Source organism: Tamandua tetradactyla, chromosome 8 (genome assembly GCF_023851605.1).
Source record: "Tamandua tetradactyla isolate mTamTet1 chromosome 8, mTamTet1.pri, whole genome shotgun sequence".
Classification (NCBI taxonomy): Eukaryota; Metazoa; Chordata; class Mammalia; order Pilosa; family Myrmecophagidae; genus Tamandua; species Tamandua tetradactyla.
This window is the reverse complement of record NC_135334.1, coordinates 66,987,567-67,013,164: the sequence shown is the minus strand read 5'-3', so window position 1 is coordinate 67,013,164 and position 25,598 is coordinate 66,987,567. Positions and strand designations below refer to the sequence as shown.

General features: G+C 36.3%; 1 protein-coding gene and 1 non-coding gene across 3 annotated transcripts in view; both read right to left on the bottom strand.

The window, feature by feature from the left end:
* RSF1 (remodeling and spacing factor 1) overlaps window positions 1-25,598 on the bottom strand; it is a 185,183-nt gene that overhangs the window by 131,744 nt on the left and 27,841 nt on the right. For both annotated transcript variants that reach the window (XM_077113472.1, XM_077113473.1), the window contains exon 2: window positions 6,492-6,583. In XM_077113472.1, the coding sequence (XP_076969587.1) occupies window positions 6,492-6,583 (92 nt within the window). The remainder of the gene's footprint in view (window positions 1-6,491; window positions 6,584-25,598) is intronic.
* Window positions 25,252-25,442, bottom strand: LOC143645363 (U2 spliceosomal RNA). The gene has a single exon (XR_013157083.1). It is a non-coding gene; the product is annotated as a U2 spliceosomal RNA (small nuclear RNA).

Genomic DNA, 25,598 nt, shown 5'->3' with positions numbered 1-25,598 from the left:
ACGCTGCCCAGCACTGGCACATGTGTGCCCACCAGCTTAAGACGTTGTGCCTTTAATTTCAGCAGACTCTCCCTACCTGAATGGCTGTAATTTCTTCAGTTTACAGTCCCTGGGGGCCTGAATTCCTTGAAGAAGGGAATCCACTTGAGCTGGGCCTACCTTTCTCTTTGGGAAGATACACCCTTTAGAGAATTAACTCCTTTCACCAGTCTAGTTATTTTGGCTCTCCAACAAGCTTAATTCCGTTCTTGGCTTGGCCAGTGCCGGAGACTGAGAGTGCTTCCAGTTTTATCTAATGAGCTGTTAAGGAGCAGAATAAAAGCAATAAGTAGACTTTTCAGAGCCTGACCCCTGCTCTTCAGGTTTGTCAATCAAGAGTTTAAGTTGGTATGAGGCTCTCTATATCTCTAGGCTCTATGTGCCCCCTCACTTGGGTACTGCCCTTTTCCACTATTTTGTGCAGGTTTTTTTTTTTTTTTCCATATCAGTCCTGCTCCATCTCTGCCTGGTAAAAACTCCTGGTACCTTTAGTGCTTATTCTAGGTTTAGCTGGGCTGGAGGCCTATTTTCAACAGTCAACAGAATTTGTTAATTAATACCGCAACTGGCACTTAATTGAGTTAAGCCCTTTTGCTGGTAAAGTTTGTTTTCTTTCTCCTCAGGGAACCTCCCTGTCATGCCTGCCAGGGAGGGGTATTGGCTTCTGTGACTTGGGGGATTTACAGTTCTGGGTGGGATCTCGGTGTTCCACCTGGTCCAGGCTGGTGTACTCTGAGTGTTCAGTAAATGATGTTTTCCCAGCAGCTGTTTTGTACCATTCCTGGCTATTTACTAGCTATGCTGGAGGACAAACTAAATCCCAGATCTCACTATGAGGCCATCTTGCCCCCACCCATCAACTTTCCATTTTTAAACAGCAGTCATTCTAATGGATGTGAAATGGTTATTTTACAGTGGTTTTGATTTGCATTTTCCTGATGGCTAATGATGCAAAACATCTTTTCATGTGCTTCTTTGCCCACTGTTTTATAGTCTTCGGAGAGAGGTCTGTTCAAGTCTTTTGATCAGTTTTCAACTGGGTTGTCTGCTTTATGTTAAACTGAAGGATTTCTTTATATTGTGGATATTAAACCTCTATCAGATACACAGTTCCAAATATCTTCTCCCATTATGTAAGGTGTCATTTTACTTTCATGATAAAGTCCTTTGAAGAACAAATTTTAAATTCTGACAAGGTTCCATTTATCTATTTTTTTTTCATTTATCTATTTTTCTTATTCAGTTTTGTTGTTTGTGCTTTTGAGGTAAAGCCTAAAAAATCATAACCCAGACAAAGTTCTGAAGATTCTTAGCCATGTTCTCTTCAATGAGTTTGGTAGTTCTAGCTCTCCTATTTAGGTCTTGATCCATTTTGAGTTTAATTTTACACATGGTGTGAGATAAGGGTGATCATCCTTTTATTTTTGTAAATGGAGATCCGGTTTGCCCAGCAACACTGCTGAGACTGTTTTTCCCCAACTGGGTGGTCACTGCCCCCTTATCTTTTTCTTTCAATCTGAAAACTCCCTTTAGCATTGCTTGTAGGGCCAGTCTAGTGGTGATGAAGTCCCTGAGCTTTTATTTATCTGATAATGTCTTAATCTTCCTGACATTTTTTTTTTACATGGGCAGACACTGGGAATCGAACCCGGGTCCTCTGGCATTGCAGGCTAGCATTCTTGCCTGCTGAGCAACCGTGGCCCGCCCTCTTCCTGATATTTTTGAAAGATAATCTTGCAGGATGTAAAATATATATATTGGTGCGCTTGATGGTGTTCTGTAACTATCTCAGGCTATTTTTGTTTTTTGTTTGTTTGTCTGGTTGGTTTTTTTGGGTGCGTGGTCTGGGAATTGAACCCAGGTCTCCCACATGAAAGGTGGGCACTCTAACAACTGAAATACCTGTGCACTCTATTTTTGCTTTTAATATTTCTTTTGTCTTTTCACTCCTCAGCATGACTCATTTCAATGATCTTGTTTTCAAGTTCACTGATTCTTTCTTCTGCCAGTTCCAATCTGCTCTTGAAACCCTCCTAGGCATTTTTCATTTCAGTTATTATGGTCTTCAATTCTAGTAGTTGTGTTTGGTTCCTTTCTAGAACTTCTACCTTTTTACTCAGACTCTCATATAGTTTGTTCATTATTTTCCCGATACTCTTTAGTTCTTTCTCTGTTTTCCATCATTTCCTTCAGCATTTTTAAGATCATGTTTTAAAAAGGCTTTGTTCATTATATTCACACTCTTGTTGTCTTCATTGTTGTTATTGTATTTTAACCTTCTTCCTTTGGATGGGCAATCATTTTCTATTTCTTTGTTTATCTTGTACTCTTTCATCACAAAGTGTTACAAAGTGTTTTTGGTTTTGTAACTAGTTGGTGATAGGCCAGACATTTTCTTGAGCTTCAGCCCTCCTATCAGGAAGGGTTTGTGAAGGCAAACGTAGTGTGCAGGGCTTTCCTTGAATTCCTAAGCCTGTGTCTTGCTCTGAGGTTTTACTTGTTAGTTGTTTTGAAGTTCCCTGTTTACAGGAGTTTGGTTGTCATCTCTGTTTTCTAGGAGACAGACCTCCCTCTCCAGAGTATTTGAAGCTGGCAGTCCTTTGTCCCAGACTGTCTGCCTCCATAGTTTTTCACATTCCTCTCACTGTCTCACACTGCTTTTGACTGGAGGGCAAATTCTGGGAGAAGGATCAATGGCATGACCATTCAGGACACCAAAAATACTTCGGTAAGGTATAATATGGTATGTATTGATGAGGATGGTAGTAGTAGCAAGGATTGGACCAAAAGAAAAAAGCAAGTAACATAACATCAATAACTGTTACCAAGTTAAAGAATATGTCCCATTCAGAACACAACAGGGACCCACACATTAAAGGATTTAAAGTTGAGGATTAGAAAGATCATACAGATTTTCACTTTATATTATAACTGTAGTAACTGTAGGCAGGAAAACCAATCTGGAGGTTTCTACTATAATTCAAGTGGCAATAATGATCTTTATTAGGGTAGAAATACTGATAGTGGAGTAGACTGAGTCAAGAGAGGATAAGGAAGCTGAATCAATCAGAACTTGTAAATGCACTAGATGTGAAGGGTGAAAGAAAAGTTTAAGAATGTCAATAGCTTCTGGTTTGATGACTGGATAGAAGGTGATACTATTTGCTAGGACAAGGAACAATAAGCCCTATATTAGAAAAATATTCTAGTATTGAAAGTATTCTAGCATTGAAAGGCTAAGAGTAGGTCTATTCCAGTTCTGGTTATTTTACTAAAATTGGATACATGGTCTAGAATATATACTTCCCTTGAGATCTTAACTATCTTCATCTGCTAAATAAAGAGTTTAGAGAGAAAGAGAGCCGGATTTAGTTTAGGAAATAAGAAAGGGGTCTGGGATGATGCTTGAATTTGTGGTATGAGAAAATAGGTGGAGTTAGTGGTGCTATTTAATCAGGGTAGTCAAGATAATGCTGCAGTAATAAATGTCTCCTAAATCTCAATGGTTGGCACTTTACTATAGTGGTTAGCAGACTGTCTCCCAGGGGCTAAGTGCTTGTTTTTATAAATAAAGTTTTATTGGAACACAGCAATACCCATTCATTAACATATTTGTTGTAGCTGCTTTCATGCAACAACAGTAAAGCTGAGTAGTTAAAACACAGACTATAAGGAATATGAAAAATCTGGCCCTTTAAGAAAAGTTTGCTGACCCCTGTTTACAGCAATGAAGGTTTATTTCTTGTCCACAGCATATGTTAATCAGTTTGGTCACTACATTGCTCCATGTCATCTTCATTCCAAGATAAGTATCCTTCACATTCAAAGTATAGTCACTGTGGCAAAGGAGAAAGAGAGTATGGAGAATACGTATTGGTCTTGAAGCTTCCACCTAAGATGGTAATGTATCATTTTTTCTTGCATTTCACATGGCATTTGTGAACTCAATAGCAAAGGGAAATAAAATCTTCCCCAAAGGAGAACCAAGTATTTTATGGTTGTCCTGCAGAAATATACTTTCCCACTTCTTCCAGAGTTCATGGAAGGGTCCAGTATCCAGATCATACACAGAATTCTTACAATACCACAACAAAAAGCAAAAACCCAATTAAAAAATAGAAAAGGACTTTAATACACATTTTTCTAAAGAAGATATAGAAACAGCAAATACACACATGAAAAAAAGATTCTCAAAATCATTAGTTATAAGGGAAACCACATCAGGGTGGCTAAATAATTTTTCTTTTTTAAAAAGGACAATAACAACTATTGACAGGGATGTGGAGAAATCAGAAACCCTCATATACACTGCTGATGGGAATGTAAAATGGAACAGCCATTTTGGGAAATAGACTGAAGGTCTTCAAATGATTAAACATAGAGTTACCTTCTGACCCAACAATCCTACTCTTGGGTATACACCCAAGAGAAATAAAAACACATGTTCACACAAAAACGTGTACGTGAAGATTCACTGCAGCAATAGCTAACAAGTGGAATCAACTCAAATATCATCAAATGCTGAATGGACAAATGAAATGTTGCAAGTTCATACAATTCCATAAAAGGAAATGAAGTTCTGATACATGCTACAACAGGGATGAACCTTGAAAACATTTTGCCAATGTAACAAAATGTCTACTTACATATAATATCCAAAAAATGCAAATCCATAAAGTGAGAAAATAGATTAGTGCTTGCCAGGAGCTAGAAGAAGGGATAATGACTGCTAATGGGTTTAAAGTTTCTTTAACAAAAGGCGCTTATAAAATCACCTGTGCTCAATTCTCTCATCTCACAAAGAAACTAAGACCCAAAATGTCAAAGTACATTGTCCAAGATCTTAAAGTCTGCTAGTAGTAGAGTCAAGATTAGTATACAAAGTATTCTTACCTCATTTCTCAAATGTCAAAGACATAAAAAATTTGAAGTTGTGTTATAATTTTGAAAAGTAAAATTATAAACCTTTAACAGACACATTTATTTACAAAAGCCCATATCCTTTAAAATGTTATGTTAAAACCAGTATCCTTTCGTTTCCTGGACCATGCACCCCCTGCTCCACCAAAAAAAAAAAAAATCAGTATCCTTGAAATTCTAGGATTGTTTCTTTTAAGCTCCAAAACCTTGACTATTAAACACTAACAAACATTTTGTAAAGACAAAACAGTAACTTTACTCTTATTTGAAAAAGCACTTTGAGTAAACATTTGCTCATTTATCATTCACAGTACAATGTATTTCAATATAAACATTAGTTTATCAGGTTTTTAGAAAATCAGTTGAAATCACATTTTTGAAACATTTGAGCTAACTTTCCAATATTTCAAACTTGTGCAAAAATATTGGATTATATATTTTTTTGGATTTTTTTAAAGTTAGCCATTTCTATCATGGACAGTTGGAGCCTACAGTTCCTCCCCTTAAATGTATCAGAGCTGTGAGTGCCACAAGCAATAAAATGTGGCAGAAGTGACTTCCAAATTCCTAGTCCAAAGAATCGATGAATTTATGAAAATAACTGTTTGGTTTATGTCACTAAATTTGGAGTGGCCTGTTACATAGCAAAAGTGACTGAAATAGCACATTAGATTTTTTATAATAAAAGCAAACAAAACTTTCTTCCCAGATTGTTCCTCTTTTTACAGCATTCTAAAGACATATACATTCCCCCCTCAAAAAAATACACAGACAAGAAAACATGTATGAGGAAACATAGACGCAGAAATAAGCATACAAGAAAAATTATTATATAGTTTTACAATCATCTTCAAATATAAACTGATATTCTGTTACAGATGTGAAAATACCCCCAAAGGATAGTATGGAGGTACATTCATCAGCTTAGGATGCAGATGAGAACAGCAAAAATTATGTTGTTATTCTCAAAGTTGGGCAATTTCAGACTACTTGTTCTCAATGTTCTTGCCTTTAACAAGGTCTATCTTAAAGCAATCATCTTCTGGTTTAGAATACACAGGCTGTTCTCAGTAAAAACAGGTTTGTCCTTGTTGATAACAGTTTACTATATTGACCTAAAGGGTTTGGGCATTTTACCTTTTAAACAAAGGACAAACCCTGGGTATGCCTACACATAATGGTTGATTTTAAGCAAAAATGACAACTTCCCTAGTCCTTATCTGTATCTTTGATTTGCTTAGGATGAATGAAAGGATTAAATTAAAGAAGACAAAAGTCCTGAGAATAGCATTAGGCATAAAAGAGATATAATACCTCTAAAATCTAGTATTTGACTCATGATTGTATTGCTTAGTAGCAGCAAGGGAGGAAAATCAGACACTGACAATAATCATAGATTTCAATTCAGATTTTATAATTTTTTGCAAACTAGTTTAAAAATTAAATATACTATGAAATGCAACAGTAATCTATTAATTATTATTTTTAATTTATTTATTTCAGTTATACAGAAATTATTTAGAAATACTTACCTTGATCAAATATTTTTCCCATCTGTCTGCTGTAACAGATTTGCCAATCTTCCTCATCAACTTTAAATGAAGCTCTACCAACTCTTTAGGTACTTAAAGGGAAAAAACAAAACAAAACAAAACTGTTAGCCAGCAAAATAACACACCTGTAAACATTTTAGATCATTAAAATAGAACTTTCCCCAATCTTGAATCCATTTTCAAACTAGATGCTGTTCAAACATAGCAGATTATAGGTTGCCGAGGACCAGCGAGGATGGGGGAAGGAGTAGTTTCTTTTTGGGGTGATGAAAAGGTTAGGTAAAGGAGAATGGCGATGGTAGCACAATATTGTCAATGTAATCACACTTTAATTGTACACCTGAAAGTAGTTAAAGTGGGAAATTCTGGTTTTACATGTAACTGTAATAAAAAGGTTTTTTAAAAATAAGATATTTTACTCTTTCCAATTTTTGAATCAGAAAAGCTTAAATTAAAGCAAGAAATGACTGAAAACCACTTTCTTAAAAATGATTAGAGATATTCAAGTTTTATTTCAAAATATCATCAAGTAAAAACATTTTATAGTTCTAAAATTTCTAACCTTTTATTTCTCATGACACATATTTGGATTCTTTACTGAGACTCCAAATTCAGACCAAGATGTAGATAATAGAATTAGAAAGCGTGCCGGTTTGAAAATATTATGTACACCAGAAAAGTCATGTTTCAATCCTGATTCAATCTTGTGGAGGCAGCCATTTCTTTTAATCCTGATTCATACTGCAGGTTGGAAATTTTCCTTTAGATTATCTCCATAGAGATGTGACATACTCTGTTGTGGGTGTGATCTTTTGATTAGATGGAGATGTGACCCCATCCATTCCAGGTGAGTCTTGATTAGTTTACTGGAATTCTTTAAAAGCGGAAACATTCTGGAGTCAGAAACACAGAGCCTACAGAAACAACAGAGCTCACCGAGAAAGAGAGCTGACATAGATGCTTGGACCCCAATTGCCATGGGATGTTAAGCAACCCAGAACGTGGAGTGAGCCAACAGAAGCCAAGGGATGAAAGCCAGCCCCAGAGAAACAAAGTGAGGGACATCCACAGGAAGGAAGGCTGAAAGCAATGGTGCCCAGGAACAAGGGACCAGCAGATGCCAGCCACATGACTACCCAGCTGACAGTGGTGTTTCTGACCCATTGATCTTTCTTGAATTAAGGTATCTTTCAACGGATGCCTTAGTTTAGACATTTTTATAGGCTTAGAACTGTTAACTTGTGACTTATTAAATTCTCCTTTTTAAAAGCCATTCCAGTTCTGGTATACCGCATTCTGGTAGCTTGCAAACTAACAGAGAAAGGAATCAAAGAATATAAATTCTAAGTTCATATACACCTCAGAAATAGAGTCTAATGTTTTCAGATTGTTTCAGAGAATGACTATTCCAATCTATCCCCTACCTCTCCTAACTCAAAACCACCCTGAAATACAAAAACATTCTCCCATTCAACAAACTTCTGTGAGTCTACTATTAATATGCAAGAAATAGTTCCTGCCTTTAATGAGCCTATTTAAGTGAGTCTTCTTAGTGGGACACAGCACTGGATTGGTGGGTGAGAATTGAGGGTGGAGTGGGAAGAAGGGAAAAAGGACATCATATGGAGAAGAGCAGCAGCAGATACAAAAAGCTAAAAGCCAAAGTAATGATGGAACTAAGGCATGGGCATAGAAAAAGGGGATGTCCTTATAAAGGCAGATTAAGTAGTTTAGATTTCATTTACATTATTTATCTTAAAGTAAACCATGAACCATAGATAATAGTACAATTATAAAACTGTTCTTTCATCAACTGTAACAAATGTGCCACACTAACACAACATGTTAATAACAGGGTGGTACATGGGAACTCTATTTTACGTATGACTGCTCTGTAAACCTACAATTTCTGTAATTGAAAAAAAAGTTTTAAGCAAGAGAGTGCTTTGCATTTTAGAAAGACCTCAGACTGAATTGAGAAATGTCTAGAAAACAAAGCTAATAAAAGACAGTGGTCAATTATGCAGTGCTAGAGAAAGAACTCAAAAAAACAACCTAAGTAGTGCATTGGCGTAAGAAACTGAGTAGATGCCAAATACAATGTTGTAGCAAGAAAAAGACTTGGATCAATTCTCAGCTCCTCCCCTTATACAGTGAGAACTAGATTCTGGTCAAATCCTTTAAACACTGAATTTCAGTTTCCTCATCTGTAATAAAAACCTGCACTGACTATCTCATAGAGGGTTAAAATAGTAAAACACTGTATAAAGTTAAAATACTTTTATTTCTATTGTGCTCCTTTTGGAACCAATCTCACTTTCAATTCCGCCTTCTCTTTTTATCTCAAATTCAGCAGTCTTAATGATTCTGTCTTTCTGTCTCACACCTACTCCCTATTTCTCCCAATTTTCCTAAGTTATCGCTGTATTTCCTCATCTCAAAAACAACTAAGGGGGAAAAAATGAAAAACAAACAAACAAACAAACAAAAAACACAACAAAGGGCATTCTCATCCAAACTGATCTTCCAAAAAAAAAAAAAAAAAAACAAAAAACTGCTTTTAAGGCACTTCTCAGTACATAAATAGCTTGGATGGTGCCTAAAAACCTATATAAACTCATCCAAATGTCCTACCCTAGCCTCAGAGTCCCAATTAACATTCCAACACTTCCCACTCACTTCTACACAGAATACCTTGATTGTAATCATACTGGCTTGACCACTGACCACTAAACATATCCACGACCCAAAACCTACCTGAGGCCTAATACCTACCTGAGCTTTATTCCAACCCTCCACCTTATTGTTTCCTTCCCACTGAATCACATTCATCTTTCAATGTCTGATCAGTGCAAATCCCAAGAGCCTCTATGACAGCTTCCCAATGATTCCAGCACACAACTTTTTTCTCCTTAAAATGTCCACAGTATTCTTACTGTCTGTCTGAAAGGTATAACAATTGGCTAAATGTATAGCAGCACTGTTTTATGCATATCTCCCCTACTGCACAAGGCTTCCATACTAAATATTTTGAAACTATTGATACCATTTTTAAACACCCAACAGAAAACAAAATAAATATTTGCAATAAATATGTTTTTACCCAACTTTATAAATCCAGTAACTATTAGTTAAGGCATACAGAAATAAAGACTACTTATTACCTGATTTGCTTATTAAAACAATGGGTCTAACAGCATTATCCAAGAGAAATATAAGGTGAGCCATATAATTTCAAATTTTCTAGTAGTCATAATTACAAACATAAAAAAGGTCAAAATCCTAGGGTGGCAGGCAGGCCACAGTGGCTCAGCAGGCAGAATTCTCGCCTGCCGTGTCAGAGAACCGGGTTCAATAATTGATGCCTGCCCATACAAAAAAAAAAAAAAAAAAAATCCTAGGATGATTATTACTAGAAATAATTTGAAAAATAAGTACTGGTGAGGAAACAGAAAAATTGAAACTCTCAAGCATTGTTGATGGAATGTAAAATGATGTAACTGTGGAAAACAGTTTAGCGGTTATTCAGAAAGGAAAACACAGAATTACCATATGATCCAGCAATTGTACTCCTAGGCATATACCCTGAAGAACTGAAAGCAGGGACATGGATGTATTTTCTGTACACTGAAGTTCATACCAGCATTATTCACAGTAACCAAAAGGTGGAAGCACTCCAAGTTCAACCAACAGATGACAGATAAAGAACAAATACTATATGATTCCATTTCTATGAAACACCAAGAATAAGGAAATTTGTAGAGACAGAAAGTAGAATAGAGGTTCCCAGGGGAAATGGATAGTTATTACTTAATGAGGACAGAATTTCTGTTTGGGGGATGAAAGAAAGTTTAAACACAGATAATGGTGATGCATACAGGGTGTACAATCAATGGCTCACAATATCATCACATAGTTTATATTCATCACCATCATCATTTTTTGAACATTTCCATCACTACAGCAAAACAAATAAAAAGAAGAAAAAACTAACACATACCAAAGGGCTCACCCCTTCTTCTCATTGACCACTAGGTGTTTACATATCTACCCAACTTATTTTATCCTTCAACCCCCTATTATTTATTTATATCCATATTTTTAACTCATATATCCAAACCCTGGACATGAGAAGCATCAGACACAAGATTTTCACAATCAAACAGTCGCACTGTAAACACTGTATCTTTCTACAATTGTCTTCAAGAATCTAGGGTACTGGAACACAGCTCAACAGTTTGAGGTACTTCCCTCCTGCCACTCCAATACATCACAAACTAAAAAGGCATATCTATATAGTGCATAAGAATAACTTCCAGGATAACCTGTCGACTCTGTGTGAAATCTCTCAGCCACTGAAACCTTATTTTGTCTCTTTTCACTCTACCCCCTTTCGGTCAAGCAGGCTTTCTGTCCCAGGGTGCCAGTGAGATTTACACCCTTGGAAGTCATGTCCCACGTAGGGAGGGGAGAAGGCAGTGATTTCACATGCTGAGCTTAGAGAGAGATGCCACATCTGAGCAACAAGAGAGCTTCTCTGCGGGTGACTTGGCCTAATTTTTAGTAAGCTTAGTCTGTCCTATTCAGGAATAAGTTTCACAGGGGCAAACCCCAAGATTGAGGGCTCAGCCTATTGATTCTGTTGGCCCCACTGCTTGAGAGAATATGAGGAATTCTCCAAATGAGGAAGTTGAACTTTCCCCCATTTCCCCAAGGAGACTTTGCAAATACTTCTTTATTCACTGTTCAAATCACTCTGGGATTTACTGGGGCATCACACTAACCTGGACAAATCTAGAAAATCTCATGCCCTATTCAAGGTTCCATGTACTTATGGTCTTCAATTAAACTGTCTATATACATTAAATTAGGAAATGCACTAGTCAAAACACAAATTTTCTAGCAAATAAACATTTCCTGCTTTAGTCTCACACAGAAGTTGAACTTTTAAAATATGAATGACCATCTATTTTCAACGCCCTGCAATACTGACATTCCTTTGCTCTTCCTCATGCAAAAACATTTCTTAATTTGTTCATTTAGTCATTGTCATTGTACACTCAAGTAATTCCTAGATTATACCATTTCAGTCTTTATCATCTCTTTGTTCCCCCAGCCCTCCTCCCTCTATCATTCTCACATTCAGTTTCATTCAGTGTACTTACATGATCCGTGCTACACTCAGGTAGTATTGTGCTATCCATCTCTGAATTTTTATCATCAGTAAAACGGATACTGCTGTACAATCTGTATCCCTTCAGCTCCAATTACCCAATCTCTACCCTATTTCTATCTTCTGATAATCTTTGTTCTTAACTGAAATTCTCCAAGTTCAATCATTAATGTTAGTTCATACCAGTGAGACCATATAGTACTCGTCCTTTTCATTCTAGCTAATCACACTCAGCATAATGTCCTCAAGGTCCATCCATGTTGCTACATGCTTCATAACTATATTCCGTCTTGCAGCTGCATAATATTCCATATATGTATATACCACAGCTTGTTTAGCCACTCATCTGTTGATGGGCATTTGGGCTGTGTCGATATCTTAGAAATTGTAAATAACACTGCTATAAACATTGGTGTGCAAATGTCCGTTCATGTACTTGCCTCATGTCCTCTGAATAGATACTACCAATGGTACTGCTATATAATATGACAATTCTATACTTAGGTTCCTGAGGAAAGGCCTTCCACAGAGGTTGTACCATTTTATATTCCCACCAACAGTGGATAAATGTTCCTCTCTCTTCACATTCTCTCTAGCACTTGTTTTTCTCTGTTTTATTGATAATGGCCATTCTGGTAAGTATGAGATGGTATCTCATTATGGTTTTCATTTGCATTTCCCTAACAGCCAGAGAAGTCGAGCATCTTTTCATGTGCCTTTTAGCCATTTGTATTTCCTCTTCTGAGAACTGTCTGTTCATGTCTTTTGCCCATTTTGTAATTGGGTTGTCTTTTTGTTGTTGAGTTGAACAATCTCTTTATATATTCTGGATACTAGACCCTTATCTGATATGTCGTTTCCAAATATTGTCTCCCATTGTGTAACCTTTTTACTTTCTTGACAAAGTTCTTTGATGCACGTAAGTGTTTAATTTTGAGGAGTTCCCATTTATCTATTTCTTTCTTCAATGCTCGTGCTTTGGGTGTAAGATCTAGGAAACTGCCTCCTATTACAAGTTTTATTAGACATTTCCATATATTTTCTTCTAAAAGTTTTATGGTCTTAGCTCTAATGTTTAGATCTTTGATCCATTTTAAGTTAATTTTTGTATAGGGTGTGAAATACACATTCTCCTTCATTCTTTTGCATGTGGATATCAAGTCTTCCAAGCACCATTTATTGAAGAGACTGTCCTGTCCCAGGTAAGTTGGCTTGACTGCCTTATCAAAGATCAACTGTCCATAGATAAGGGGTCTATATCTGAACACTCTATTCGATTCCATTGGTCAGTATATCTATCTTTATGCCAGTACCATGCTGTTCTGACCACTGTAGCTTCATAAAACACCTTAAAGTCAGGGAGTGTGTGACCTCCAACTTCATTTTTCTTTCTCAAGATATTTTTAGGTATTCAGGGCAGCTTGACCTTCAAAGTAAATTTGGTTATTGGTTTTTCTATTTCTGAAAAGTAAGTTGTTGGGATTTTAACAGGTATTGCATTGAATCTATAAATCAATTTAGGTAGAATTGATACCTTAACTATATTTTATCTTCTAATCCATGAACATTGTATGCCCTTCCATTTATTTAGGTCTTCTGTGATTTCTTTTAGTAATTTCTAGTAGTTTTCTTTGTTTAGGTCTTTTGTATCCTTAGTTAAATTTGCTCCTAAATATTTTATTCTTTTGGTTGCAACTGTAAATGGAATTTTTTTTTCTTGATTTCCTGCTCAGATTGACCATTACTAGTGTATATAAACACTACAGATTTTTGAGTGTCGATCTTGTAACCTGTCACTTTGCTGTACTCATTTATTAGCTCCAGAAATTTTGCTGTGAATTTTTCAGGGTTTTCGACATATAGTATCATATAATCTGCAAACAGTGAGAGCTTTACTTCTTTTCAAGTTGCTCTGGCTAGAACTTACAATATTGAATAACAGTTGTGATAACTGACGTCCTTGTGTTGTTCATGATCTTAGGGAGAAAGTTTTCAGTCTTTCCCCACTGAGGTTGATGTTAGCTGTGGGTTTTTCAAATATTCCCTTTATCACGTTGAGGAAGTTCCCTTCTACTCCTAGCCTTTGAAGTGTTTTCAACAAAAAAGGATGCTGAATTTTGTCAAATGCCTTTTCTGCATCAATTGAGATGATCATGTGGTTTTTCTGCTTTGATTTGTTGATAAGGTGTATTACATTAATTAAGTTTTCTATGTTGAACCATCCTTGCATACCAGGGATAAATCCAACTTGGTCATGGTGTATAATTCTCTTAATGTGCTGCTAGATTCGATTTGCAAGAATTTTGTTGAGAAATTCTACATCTATGTTCATTAGAGAGGTTGGACTATAACTTTCTTTTCTTGTTAGTATCTTTGTGTGGCTTTAGGGTGATGTTGGCTTCATAGAATGAGTTAGGTAGCCTTCCCTTCTCTTCAATTTTCTTGAGGAGTTTGAGCAGGATTGGTACTAATTCTTTCTTGAATGCTTGGTAGAATTCACATGTGAAGCCATTTGATCCTAAACTTTTCTTTTTGGGGAGCTTTTTAATAACTGATTCAATTTATTTACTTGTGATTAGTTTGTTGAGGCTGTCTATTTCTTCTCGAGTCAATGTTGGCCGTTCATACCTTTCTAGGAAGTTGTCCATTTCATCTACATTGTCTAGCTTATTAGCATAAAGTTGCTCATAGTATCCTCTTGTTACCTCCTTTATTTCCACGGGGTCAGTGATAATATTTCCTCTTCCATTTCTGATTTTATTTATTTGCGTCCCCTCTCTTCTTCTTTTTGTCAATCTTGCTAAGGGTCCATCAATCTTATTGATCTTCTCAAAGAAACAACTTCTGGTTTTGTCAATTTTCTCAATTGTTTTCATGTTCTGAGTTTCATTTATTTCTGCTCTAATCTTCATTATTTCTTTCCTTTTGCTTGCTTTGGGGTTACACTACTGTTCTTTCTCTAGTTTTTCCAAGTGAACAGCTAATTCCTCGATTTTTGCTCTTCTTTCTTTTTGACATAGGCATTTAGGGCAATAAATTTCCCTCTTAGCACTGTTTTGCTGCATCCCATAAATTTTGATATGTTGTGTTTTCATTTTCATTTGCCTCGAGATATTTACTGATTTCTCTTGTAATTTCTTCCTTGACCCACTGGTTGTTTAAGAGTGTGTTGTTGAGCCTCCATGTATTTGTGAATTTTCTGGCACTCTACCTATTATTGATTTCCAACTTCATTCCTTTATGATCTGAGAAAGTGTTGTGTATGATTTCAATCTTCTTAAATTTGTTGACACTTACTTTGTGACCCAGCATATGATCTATTCTTGAGAATGAACCATGAGCACTTGAGAAAAGATGTATCCTGCTGTTGTGGGGTGAAATGGTTTACAAACGTCTGTGAAGTCTACTGGATTTATTGCATTATTCATGTTCTGTTTCTTTATTGATTCTATATCTACCTATTCTATCCATTCATGAGAGTGGGTAACTGAAATATCCAATTATTGTATTAGATGTGTCATTTCTCCTTTCAGTGTTTGCCTCATGCATTTTGGAGCACTCTGGCTGGGTGCATAAGTACTTATGATTGTTATGTCTTGTTGTTGAATTGTTACTTTTGTTAATACATAGTGTCCTTGTCTCTTTTGTTTCACATTTGAAATCTAATTTGTTGGATATTAGTATAGCTACTCCTGTTCTTTTCTGATTGTTGTTTGCATGAAATATCTTTTCCCAACCTTTCACCTTCAACCTATGTTTGTCCTTGGGTCTAAACTGCATTTCCTGTAGACAGCTTATAGATGGGTCCTATTTTTTAATCCATTCTGCCAGTCCAGGTCTTTTGTTTGGGAAGTTTAATCCATTAACATTTAGTGTCATCACTGTAAGAGCAGTACTTCTACCATTTTGACTTTTGGATTTTGTATGTCATATTGTCATGGTCAGGTTCATGTGTCAACTTGGCCAAGTTGTGGTACCTGATTGCCTGGTTGGGCAAGTGTTTGCCTGTCTGCTGCAATGAGGACATTTCATAGAATTAGATCATGATCACGTCAGCTGCATCCATAGGTGATTCCATTTGTAATCAGCCAAAGGGGAGTGTCTTCTGCAATGAGTCATGCTTAATGTAATCATGGGGAGCCTTTTAAGGAGGATTCAGAAGAGACAGGCTCTATTCCTGCTTCGGCTGGTGAGTCTCTCCTGTGGAGTCGTCCAGACCCTCCATCACAGTCATCAGCTTTACAGCCTGCCTTGCAGATTTTGGACTCTGCATTCCTGTGGTCACGTGATCCACTTTTATAAATTTTATATTTGCAAGTGTTCCCTGTTGATTCTGTTTCTCTAGAGAACCCCAACTAATACACACATCTAATTTTTTCTTTACTTTTACTGATAGTCTTTATTTCTACACTCTTCTCCACACCTCTCTCTCCTGTCTTTTCCCATCTGTCTCTAGTGCTCCATTTAGTATTTCTTGCAGAGCCAGTCTCTTGGTTACAATTTCCCACAGTGATTCTTTTGCCTGAAAATGTTGCAATTTCCCCCTCATTTCTGAAGGATAATTTTACTGGATATAGAATTCTTGGTTGGCAGTTTTTCTGTTCTGGAATGTTAAATATATCATCCCACTGTCTTCTCACCTTCACGGTTTCTGCTGAGAAATCTACACATAGTCTTATTGGGCTTCTGCTGTGTATGATGGACTGCTTTTCTCTTGCTGCTTTCAAAATTCTCTTTCTCTGACATCTGACATTCTGATTAGTGTCTTGGAGTATGTCTATCTGGACCCATTTTGTTTGGGGCATGCTCCATTTCTTGGATCTGTAATTTTAAGTCTTTCATAAGAGTTCAGAAATTTTCAGTGACAATTTCCTCTATTAGTCTTTCTCCTCCTTTTCTTTTCTCTTCTCCTTCTGGGACACCCAAAACACATATATTCATGTGCTTCATGTTGTCATTCAATTCACTGAGTCCCTGCTCATACTTTTTCATTCTTTACCCCATCTTTTTGTTTGCTTGTTGGATTTCAGGTGTCCCATCCTCCCAGTTCACTAATCCTTTCTTCTGCTTCTTGAAATCTAACACTGTAGGTTTCTGTTGTTTTTTTCATCTCTTCTGCTTTATCTTTCATTCTCATACGTTCTGCCATTTGTTTATTCAGATTTCAATTTCTTCTTTTTGTTCACCCATTGCCTTCTTAACATCTTCCCTCAATTCAGTGATACGATTTTTGATGACATTTTCCATGTGGATTTGAACATCCTGAATTAGCTGTTTCAACTCCTGTATCTTATTTGAATTGTTGGTCTGTTCTTTTGACTGGGCCATATCTTCAATTTTCCTAGTATGATTTGCTATTTTTTGCTAGCTTCTAGGGGCATTTAATTTCCTAATTAGTTTACTCTGGAAATTGTTCTCACACTTTTACCTAGGATTTTCTTGTTGGACGGCTCTGTTCTCTATCTGTTCTTTGACATCCAGTTCAGCTTATTCTAGACCTCTAGCATAGGTTTTGTTTAGCAGATCAGAGTTTTTCAGTTTTTGTTTTCTTGTTTCTTGCCCTGCCTCTATGGAGCCTTTTTTTCCCCCCTTAGGAGGGTCTCACTTAGATATTATAGGCCCCAGTAAGATAGATTTTCCCAGACCAGACTAGCCTCCTCTTGGGAGGGAAGAGTCAACTGCATCAGTTTTCCCCGTGGGTGAGACCCAGCAGGTTGACAAACTTTCATACAAAGCCTCTAGACTCTGTGTTTTTCCTATCCTTCCCAGTATGTGGTGCTTGTCTGCGGGTCCCAGCAACATAAAGTGACATGGTACCTTTAACTTCCGCAGTCTCTCTGCTGGGGGCTGCGGTTGAGACAGAGAATTTGCATGCTGGCTTTAGTTGCTTCAGTTTTTCAGTCCCTGAGGTCTAAATTCCTTGAGGGAGGGATTCTACCTGAGCCCCACCCCTCTCCTGGGTAAAATAGAGCCTTGAGGGAATTAACTTCTTTCATCTGAACAGCCTCTTTATCTGTCAGACAAGCTTAATCCTACCCCTGCTTGGGCCAGCTGGAGCTTGAGATACCATGCAGTTGTGAAGTTAAGCAGTAGAAACAAAGATAAAAAAAATCCTTTTCAGAGCAGAACCCCTGTTCTATGGTTTGTTAATCAAGAGCTTAAGTTGGTACGTTGCTCTATGTATCTCACGTCCTAAGTGTCCAGACCTTTTCAAGTATTTTGTGCTGTCTGATCCAAAAAAACTGTTTTTTAAGCCCCATCAGCCCTGTCTCATCTGCACCGGGACAAAAATTAGTAACTTCACCTCTTATTCGAGTTTTATTCTGAACTGGGGCCTATTTTTCAGTAGTCAGAATTTGTTAATTAGTTCCAATTGGAGCTTGGTTGAGCTCAGCCCCTGCTGCTAGTAAAGTCTGTTTCCTTGCCCTTCTGGGAACCAGCCTGTGGGGGAGGGGCGCCGAATTCCATGGCTTGGGGGACTCATGGTTCTGGGTGGGAACGTGGCTGGTTCAGCTTGTCCAGACTGGTGTATGCCGTGTGTCTGGTCACTGATGCGGCCCCAGCGGTTGTTCTGTACTGTTCTTGACTATTTACTAGCTGGTCTGGAGGATGAACTAAATTCCACACCTCACTAAGTTGCCATCTTGGATTCAAATCGAGATTAATTTTAAAGATACATTTTTATTTAACAAGGTGTCCTAATAGTTATTTATCAACTTATAATCAATACGAAACCTTGAGATATTTTACAGCCTTTTAAAATAATGAGTATGCAAAGCACATTGTGCATTTTATATCTATAGCACATTTTAATCCATACTACCACAATTCAATGCTTACAGAGCCATGTGGATAGTGACTACTATACTGGTTAGCACAAGGCTATCACGTTTAGAAGTAAAATTTATAATGAATTATTAGCTAACATAATTTATCTATCTACTTATTTGGTTACAAATAGAACTGAGAAGCTGATAAACTTCAAGGATACTAGCAGTTCCTACTACTTTGTCAACTGATGACAAACAGGCAAAAATTTCAACATAAAAATGAATCCACATTAATGTTAAATTAAAAATAAAAAATTTTCTGCACTTTTGATTCAACAAAGCAGTGCTGTCTATTCAGAAGAACTTTCTAAAAATATGGAAATGTTCTATATCTGCACTGTCCAATTCAGTAGCACTAGCTACTATGCTTACTGAGTACTTGATATGTGCTAATAAAATCAAGGAACAGGACTTCTAATTTTATTTACTTTTAAGTAATGTTTAATGTACTGTTAAATATATAATATAATATAATATAAATATAACTTAAATAGCCACATATGGCCAGTGGTTATGGTTTTGCACAGTGCAGCTATAAAAGTTGATCATATTTTAAAAAAACATGATGATTTTCCAAAACACAAACTTTATATCTCTAAATTCATTCATCACCTAGAACATTTTATAAACAGATTCATTTCCAGTATAATTACATACTTATGTAATTACAACTTTCTTCTAAAGATTTATTTATCCTTTTCATGTTGCACTGTAAAATGCAGCTTTTGTTCCAACTGAACCAAGATTCTCAACCTTTTCATGCGGTAGACCTGATATATAACCTTTAACAGATCCATTCTCTCAAAATGCCTCAGATGGTGAAAGATTTTGAAAGAGAAGAAAAGGTCAGAAGCTTTGTGAATTCATGAAGAACCTGCCAATATGATGTAGGTATGAAGCAGTAGAAAAGTGGGAGAGTTCCAGAATGCACTATTGAACTAATCATCTAAAGACAGTCTATATTCTAACACTTTTCTCAGCACCTTCTCAGCACCAAGTCTTAAGAATGCTGTTTCTGCAATTCTAGTCTGTTATACAATTCTGCTTCTGAATAATAGAAATTTACAGCAACTTATAACGACTAAAGATATAATTTTTTCCATTCCTCAATAAATTCTTTTACTTAAATTTCTTCTAGATTTACAAGCAGATAAATACTTACAGTCACAAAAACAGGTGACTTTATCTAGGATATTAATAAAAGTACATTGATTTCAGATGCAGTGATGAAAAACAAGCTTACAATAAGCTCCGGGTTACTGCCCAGAATTTAGAAACTGTTGGGTGAGCACAGTTCGAGCAGTAATGAAACTGGTCCCACAGGCCACTGGATCCTTAGAATCACTGCCATGTATTCATGAGTTCACTTAATAAATCATCCTGAAGTTTTCTTCAAAGCATATAAAGGGCTCAAGATTAATAACAGCAACTTAAACCACTATCTGTAAAGGAGGACCACAGAGATGCCAGGCAGGAGTAAGTGACTAAGGTCAGCTCATCACATTACTGAAAAAAATAAATCCAAGAATAGCTATTATGCAGGCAAACAAAATTTGATCAAATTCAGATTTTTAAATTACATTTAGCATTATATTGCTGACTCCACTGACCCACTCTCCAGTAAAACTGGTGAAAAATAAAGAAAAACAACTACTCAAAACCTGTGGAAATGGTCCTAAGAGTAAACAGCAAGGGAAGAAAACATCTATTCAAGAAAATCTACAAAAGTTGAGTAAGAAAGGTGAGAATATGTGCTTATGTGCAGAGAACTAATGCCTACTGCGTCCTACCAGCTCAGCAAGGCAGTCTCTGCTCCAGACTGCTATAGCCAAGATCACAGGGCTCTCCCTACCCTGAGCTCCCAACCGAGGGCTTTTTTTTTCAGGAGGAACAGAACTCCAACATTTCTCCATCTTCGCCATCTGCCAGAGGCTGATGCTAACTCTTGGTCAAGTGTGGTTGAGAAGTGGGAGTTTCCTTCTGAAACCCTCAGGCTTACAAGAGAGACTATACCTTGGGTCTGGATTGCTGAGAATACTGTGGCTTCACAGACCTAGCCCTGATCTGTGAGATGAACTAACACCAATGATTTACAAACTGTTCCAAAATATAGAAGAGGGAATATTTTCCAATTCATCTTAACAGGCCATTATTGCCCTAATACCAAAGCCAAAGAACCCACTAAAAAACTACTAGAACTAATTGAGTTCAGCAGGCTTGCAGGATACATGATCAATACACAAAATTCAACTGTATTCCTTTATACTCACAATGAACAATCTGAAATGATATCAAGAAAATTCCATTTACAATAGGATGCAAAAGAATAAAATAGGAATAAATGCATTCTAAAAACTATAAAACATTAACGATCTAAATAAATGGGAAAGAAAAAAACATATTCTTGCATTGGAAGACATAGCGAAAAGAGCAATACTCCCCAAGCTGATATACAGATTCAACGCAATCCTATTAGTAAACACAATCCTATTAGTATCCTAGCTGACTTCTTTGCAGAAATTGACAAGCTGATTCTAAAATTCAGATGGAATGGCAAGGAGCTCACAATAGAAAAAAACAATCTGAAAAAGAGAAAGTGTGGAGGAATTATATGCATGGATTTCAAAACTTACTACAAAGCAGCAGTAATCAAGACAGGGTGGCAATGACTTAATGACAGAAATTTGTAGATTAATAGACTAAAATTTATAATCTAGAAATAAACCCATGTAAATATGGTCCGCTGATTTTCAACAAGAGTGCCAAGACCATCTGATGAGGAAAGGATAGTCTTAAATAAATGGTGCTTGGGACAATGGGCTGTTCATATGCAAAGACTGAAGTTCTTTGCATATGAAGTTCCACACCATATACAAAAATTAACTGAAAACTGATTAAAGAACTAAATGGAAGAGGTAAAACTACAGAACTCTTAGAAGAAAATACAGGGTAACTCTTTATGGTTTGCACTTGGCAATGGGTTCTCAGACATGATTCCAAAACCACATGCAACAGAAAGATGCATTAATTGTACTTCATCATAATTAGAAACTTGTGTACTTTAAAAGACACTATCAAGAAAGGGAAAAGCAACCCATAAAACAGAAGAAAATAGTTGCAAATCACATGAAATATTATTTGACATAAAAAAGAATGAAGTACTGATACATGCTACAGGTAGATGAATCTTGAAAATGTTATGCTATTAAGTAAAAGAAGGCAGTCATAAAAGACTACATATTGTAGGATTCCATTTATTCTGTTTCCAGAATAAGCAAATCCATGGAGCCAGGAAAGATGACCAATAGAGAATAGGAGAAAATATTTGCAAATCATAAATCTGATAAGGGACTTGTATCCAGAATATATAAAGAACTCTTACAACTCAAAAATAAATTATAAATAACTCTATTTAAAAATGGGAAAGATTCTAAATAGCCATTTCTCCAAGAAAGATATGCAAATAGCCTAATAAGTACATGAAAAGGCATGTGAAATTATTAGTCATAAAGGAAGTGGAAATCAAAACCACAATGAAATACAACTTCACACACACAATAGGGTGGTTAGAATTAAAAAGTCAGGTAAGTACATGCTGTTGCCAAAAGCATGAAGAAAACTGGAACCCTCATCCACTGAAGGTGGGAATGTATAATGGTGCAGTCACTTTGGAAAACAGGAAGTTCCTTAAGTGATTAAACATGGGGTTACCGTATGACCCAGCAAGTCCTAGGTATACGTCTGAAAACAAATGTTCAAACAGAAACTTGTACTTAAATATTTATAGAGGCACAATTCATAATAACCAAAAGGTAGAAACAATTCAAATGTTGATCAACAATCTAATGGATAACAATATATGGTATATCCACATGATGGACTATTTTCTGACCATTAAATGGCATTTATTAAGTTACAAGTTTACAGTTCTAAGGCCATAAAAATGTCCAAACTAAGGTATCCAGACAAAGATACCTTAACTCTTAAGAAAGGCTGATGTCTCTCACATGGAAAGGCACGTGGCTGGCATTTGCTGGTTCTTGTTCCTGGCTCTGCTGCTTCCAGCTTCTGATTCCAGTGGCTTCCTCCCTAAGCTCCTGTGCGTCCACACTTAGCTGTTCTGGGGCAAAATTCTGGGTTTCACCTCTTAGCTTAGTATCTCCTGGGGCTAGAGATTTCTTCTTTTCAGGTTCTGGCTACTCCTGTGAATTTTGCTTAGCACCCAGTTATTTCTGTCTCTGTCTCCAAATGTCTGCATCTATGTCACTTCTGAGCTTTCTCCTTTTTTTGTTTTTTTTTTAAAGAACCCAAGTAAACTGAGTAAGACCCACCATGAATGGACAGAGTCACATCTCCACCTAATCAAAAAGTCACACTCACAAATGGGTGTATCACCTCTCCACGGAAACAAGCTAATCAAGAGACCTCACCCTACAATACTGAATCAGGATTAGAGGAACATGGCTCTTTTGGGGTACATAATTTCAAACCAGCACATGCAACAATGATGAGTAATGCCAGAGACCCATGAAAAAACAGTTTTTGATACTCACAGGTCAAGAACAGTGTGGGACTGGCATGCCTCATAGGGCCACACAGGGAAACAGGTTAGGAGCCTAGACTCAAGCAGGCAGACAACAAAGGTTACAGTGGACCTGAGAGGGTTCAACTTTGAAGGAGAGCACCAACTAACACACAGTTAATTTGAAAAGACAGTGAATGGTGTTTAGGGCATTGGCTTGCTTTTGTTAACTCCTGGCACTCAGGAGAATCTCTTTAATATCACCTTGAAATCAGATTATCATCTTGAAAAAGAAGAACAAAGTTGGAAGACACATATATTACAGTAACCAAAACAGCATGGTACTAGCACAGACATGTACACCTACGGAATCAAACTGAGATTTCAGAAATAAACTCTTACATCTACAGCCACTGATTTTTCACAAATATGTCAATTTCACTCAATGTGAAAGAAGTCTCTTTAACAAAAGGTGCTGGGAAAACTGATGATCTGTATGCACCCCCATCTCACAGCACATATAAGAATGAACTCAAAATGAATCAAAAGACTTAAACACAAGAACCAAAACTATAAAAACTCCTAGAATAAAACATAAGGAAGCATCTTCAGGATCTTCTGTTGGGCAATGGTTCACCAAAAGCAGAAGCAACAAAAGAAAGAATAGATAAATGGGACTTCACCAAAATTAGATGACTCCTTTAGAACATCAAAAGACTTTACCATGAAAGTAGAAAGACCATCTACAGGACGGAATGGAAGAAAATATGTTTCCAAATCATATATCCGATAAGGATTCTACATAAAGAATTCTACAACTCAACAACAAAAAAGGAAACAACCCAATTTAAAAAAGGGAAAAAGACATTTCTCCAAAGAAAATATACAAGTGGTCAATAAGTATATGAAAAGATCATTAACATTATTAGCAATTGGGGAAATGCAAATTAAAACCACAATGAAATGCCACTTATTACCCAACAGGATGGTTAATATTTAAAAAAATGGAAAATAATATGTTTTAGAGGATGAGAAGAATTGGAACCTAGTGCATTATTGGTGAGAATGTAAAATGGTACAGCTACCATTGAAAACAATATCGCAGTTCCTCAGAGCTAAATATAGAATTACTGCATAACCCAATTCCATGTCCAGGTATATACCCTAAGAAATTAAAAACAGAGTCTCAAACAGATACTTTTATACCAGTGTTTATAGTTATACTATTAGCAACAGCCAAAAGATGGAAATAACTCATGTTTATCAACAAATGAATGGATAAACAAAATGTGGCACACATACTCAATGGAATATTATTTGACCATAAGAATGAAATTTTGAGTCATGCTGCAACATGGAATAATCTTGAAAACATTATGCTCAGTGAAATAAGCTAGGCACATAAAGAGAAAAACTATATATCATTTGTAAGAGATGATTAGATATATCAAATTCAGAGATAGAAAGCAGACTGTAAGTTTTTGTGAAGATAGGGAAAGGTGAAAAGGGGAGTGTTTGTAAGAATAAAAAATAAAAAAACGAAAAAAAAATGCTTAAGAAAAATTCCTAAAAAGAAAAGCCCAAGACAAGAAGACTTCATTGATAAATTTATGAAACATTTAAACAATTAATACCAATCCTTCTCAAATTGCTCAAAAAAAGGTGGAAGAGGAGGTAGCATCTCCTAACTGACTCTATGAGGCTAATATAACCTTGATACCAAAACAAGACAGGGAAATCAAGAAAACTAGACCACTATTTGCAAAACTGCCCAACAAAATCCTACTAAATCTAATCCTGCAACACATTAAAAAGATATTACAACATGAGCAAATGAGATTTATCCCAGCAAAGCTACACTGATTCAACAAATGAAAATCTTTTAACATTCTACTGGCTGTTCTAGTGAGGACAAAAGACAAGAAAAAGAAACAAAAGCACCCAGACAGGAAAGAAGAAAAGCTATTTATATTTGCAGAAGACATGATATCATACATACAAAATCCTAAAGACTGTATGCACACACTAAAACCAGTATAGCTAAAAGAACTTTGGCAAAGTTCCAAAACACTTCAATATAAAAATAGCAATCTAAAAATGAAATTAAGAAAACAATTTCATTTACAATAGCATAAAAAATAAATTAGTTTAATCAATTGATTCTTCTTTTTTTTTTTTTTTTTTTTACTTTTTATACATTTATTGTTCCCCCGAGAGGGGTGCACCGTTCCTGGAAGTACTGCAATACCAGGTCGATGCATGGAGTGGATGGAGCAAGCTCCTATTTCATCTCCTAATTCCAAAAATCCATTTAATATATTGTCCTCGGATAGAGGATGTATCAGATATTAAACTGATAAGAACAGATACTACACTTGATCTTAGCCAAAAGGCCGAGAAGCAATAATCTATTGATTCTTGACAGAGGTAAAAAGGCAACTGATTGAAGAAACATAACCTTTTTAATAAATGAGGTTGAATAATAGAATAACTAATGCAGAAACATGACCATTGATCCATACCTTGCACCGCATAAAAAATTAACTCAAGGTAGATCACAG